At 41.3% G+C, this 3,011-nt stretch overlaps 1 protein-coding gene across 1 annotated transcript; it reads right to left on the bottom strand.

Moving 5' to 3' along the window:
• Window positions 1-2,209: 2,209 nt before the first annotated feature.
• On the bottom strand, window positions 2,210-2,743 carry LOC136797007 (uncharacterized). Its single transcript, XM_067052373.1, has 2 exons — window positions 2,635-2,743; window positions 2,210-2,535 (listed from the first exon to the last, which is right to left on the bottom strand). The coding sequence occupies exons 1-2, from the start codon at window positions 2,741-2,743 to the stop codon at window positions 2,210-2,212; spliced, it is 435 nt and encodes a 144-aa protein (XP_066908474.1).
• Between the last annotated feature and the right edge of the window lie 268 nt (window positions 2,744-3,011).

Here is a 3,011-nt window from a genome sequence, read left to right as displayed (position 1 = left end):
TAAGCTTTACTGCGAATAAGTTGGGCGTGGGAGGTTGAACGAAATTGAAAACGAACGGATCTCTAAAATGTTATCTCTGAACCGACGGGTAAACAACCGAGGGGTAGACCACAGTGTAGGTGAGAGGATGGCGTCAAATTTGGATGTAGTAGATTTGGGTTTGGAGGGCAGTATTGAACTATTAAGTATTCTAGGACATTTCGAAAGGCTTATTTATTCTCTTTTTGATGATAATATTAATAATATGATTTAATGGATTTCAAGGCAATAAAAAGCTACTTAACAATCATGAAAACATTGTGTTATATCTTAAATTAAATTAAACTTGAATATTCTTAAATATTTTAAAATAATTTTAAGTAGGTCTGTTTGGTTTCCAACGAGCAACGAAAAGTTTCCTTTTTTAGAAACAATTACGATAAAACAGAACTAGAAATCGTTATACTAAGTAAATTTATTTTTTTATTTCTTTGAAAATAATTTTTAATTGTCTCACTATACTATACGACTTTTTTACTTTTACTTTTGCAGGTTTTTCCCTCATTGGGTTGCCTGTCTAAGTCAGAGCATCCCTCCACTTCTCTCTATCCCACCAATCTTTCTCCTCAAATCCCCTAACGTCCATGTCTCCCTCCACCCAGTCCTTCCACCGGGTTCGGGGTCTTCCTCTCCTCCGTCTTCCTGGTTGTTTGCATTGCAGAAGTCTCTTCAGCCATCTACGTTCTGGCATCCGCTGACAGTGCCCATAACATTTCAGTCTACTCTTTCCAATACTCTCCGGAACTTCTTCGGTCACCCATAGCCTGCTTCTAATACCCTCATTCCTGACTCTATCCAGACGGGTAATCCTCAGGCATCTCCTCCAGAAATCCATCTATCCCGCTTGTAGTTTGGAGTTCCTGGATTCCTGGGTTAAGTGTCCAGGTTTCTGCGGCGTAGTTAAGTGAGGGCTCAACAATACTTTTAAAAATTCGCCTTTTGTTGTCCGTTGAGAGGACCGTATTCCAGAGGACTGGGTGCAACATTCTGATCAACCTTCTTATCAGACCATCTCTCCTCCTAACCTCTGGTCTCGAATCACCTTTCTCATCTATTGTCGACCCCAGGTATTAGAAGAAGTCTACCTTCTTACATATACTTCCATCAATCTGAAGGTTCGTGGCCTCTTTGCAGTTTACTGGCAGGTATTCGGTCTTATTAAAATTTATTTGTAAGCCCCACAGACTGTATTCTTTTTTCAGGGCCCACAGCGCTTCTTCCAGGCCATCTCTGCTATATGTGACCACTGCTTGGTCGTCGGCAAAGAAACGGGAGAATAGCATATATCCGCTGATGTCAATGCCTTTCCCTTCCTACTGCGCACTCCACTCCTTTACTGCCTGTTGTAAATACATTTTAAACAGGGTTGGGGACATACTGCATCCCTGCTTAAGACCCTTAGAAGCAGAGAAAGGCTCAGTACAGACTCCTCACTGCATTTATTAAGGCAATACTAATACCAGCACTCTTAAGCAATTCCCACATCTTACATTGGTACACTGTCTTTAGCCAGTTCTGGGTCTATAAAAGCTATATGTACAGCTCTCCTTTTCTTCATTCGTTTTTCTATAAGCTGCTTCTGAGAGTTTTTAGTATCCTCCACCATTCAAGAATCTTATTGTACCCCAAGGTATTATCCAATCCTCCTGCTACAGGCTTCCCATGCTAGGTTCTTGCTTTTATGAAACAGTGCGCTTTACCTGCGTAATCGTCTTGACTTCTGCTACATTGCCATTTATTGAAGAGAACCTTTTTCTTTCCTACTATTCCATCTATTTTCTTGTTCCACAATTCTTTTGTAGGATTAGCTTCTACCTCCCCTAGGGCTTAACTAACTGCTTCGTGGATACACTTCATAATATGCTCATATATCTCAATGGCATCACTGTCCCCATTATCAATCATTTTGCCTTCCAGGCGGTGTTTGTAGAAGTCCCTAATGCTTTTATCATTGAGTAGGTGAAGGTTATACTTACGTTCATCTAAGCGTTCGGCTTTTGCTTGTTCATATGCCGCTTGCTTCCTTCTCCACAGTGCCAATCATTTGGCTCTTAATAAGAAGTAGTCACTGCCACATTCCATCCCTCGCGAGACTCTCACATCCATTATTAGTTGTAGGCTGTGCTGCTTGGTAATACAGTAATCCAAGATAGAAGGTCTGAATCCCGTTTCACTCCAAGTGAAGAAGATGCTCCTTTCTATACTGGAAGAAAGTGTTTTGCACTTTTAGGTCGAATTCCTCGCAGATATCACGGAGTCTGAGGCCGTTATTATTCACTTTCTCCTCCCCGCTTGTACCCACATCCGGGTTTCCTTTTTCTTCCTTTCCAATTAGAGCATTCATATCCCCTATTATAAACACTTGGTCCTTGTGCCTGATCTTCTCTAGATTAGACCAAAGTATGTCATCAAAAAGGTCCTTTTCGGTGACCAATCTATTGTTATCTGGGCTGTAGATGCCAAGAATAGAAACATTGTAGCCGAATACTCTCAAGTCTATTCATATAACCCTTTCCGAAACCATCTCATAAAAGATCACCCATCGTTTGTGTTTCCCTCGTATCGCAATGGAGACACCTGCCCTAGGCCGCTCACCTTTATCTACTCCACTCCAAATGTGGATCCATTCTCCAATTCTTTCCTGACCTCTTCCTTTCACCTTTGTTTCCGTCAGAACGACAATGTCGAGATTCCACTTCTCCATCTCAGCGAAAACCTCTGCTTTTTTATTTAAGAGACTCTGCACGTTCCAGGTTCCAATATGTAATGTCCTTTTCCGTTTCCAGGTCCGTTTACCTATGTTTCCATCCGGCTTTATCTGTTTCTGACTTAATTTTAGCTAGCTAATTTTTCTACTATCAGGATGCTGGCCTGGTAGAAATCCCCAACCTGTAGGTGAATCCCTTTTTATTTTTTTCATACCTAGAGCCTGCTCGGAACAACAGCGAAATATTTCAAGTAACAAGACTTGT

The sequence above is a fragment of the Halyomorpha halys genome, unplaced genomic scaffold (genome assembly GCF_000696795.3).
Source record: "Halyomorpha halys isolate HHAL.00 unplaced genomic scaffold, Hhal_1.1 Scaffold397.1, whole genome shotgun sequence".
NCBI classification, from domain to species: domain Eukaryota; kingdom Metazoa; phylum Arthropoda; class Insecta; order Hemiptera; family Pentatomidae; genus Halyomorpha; species Halyomorpha halys.
This window is presented reverse-complemented; position numbering and strand designations above follow the sequence as displayed.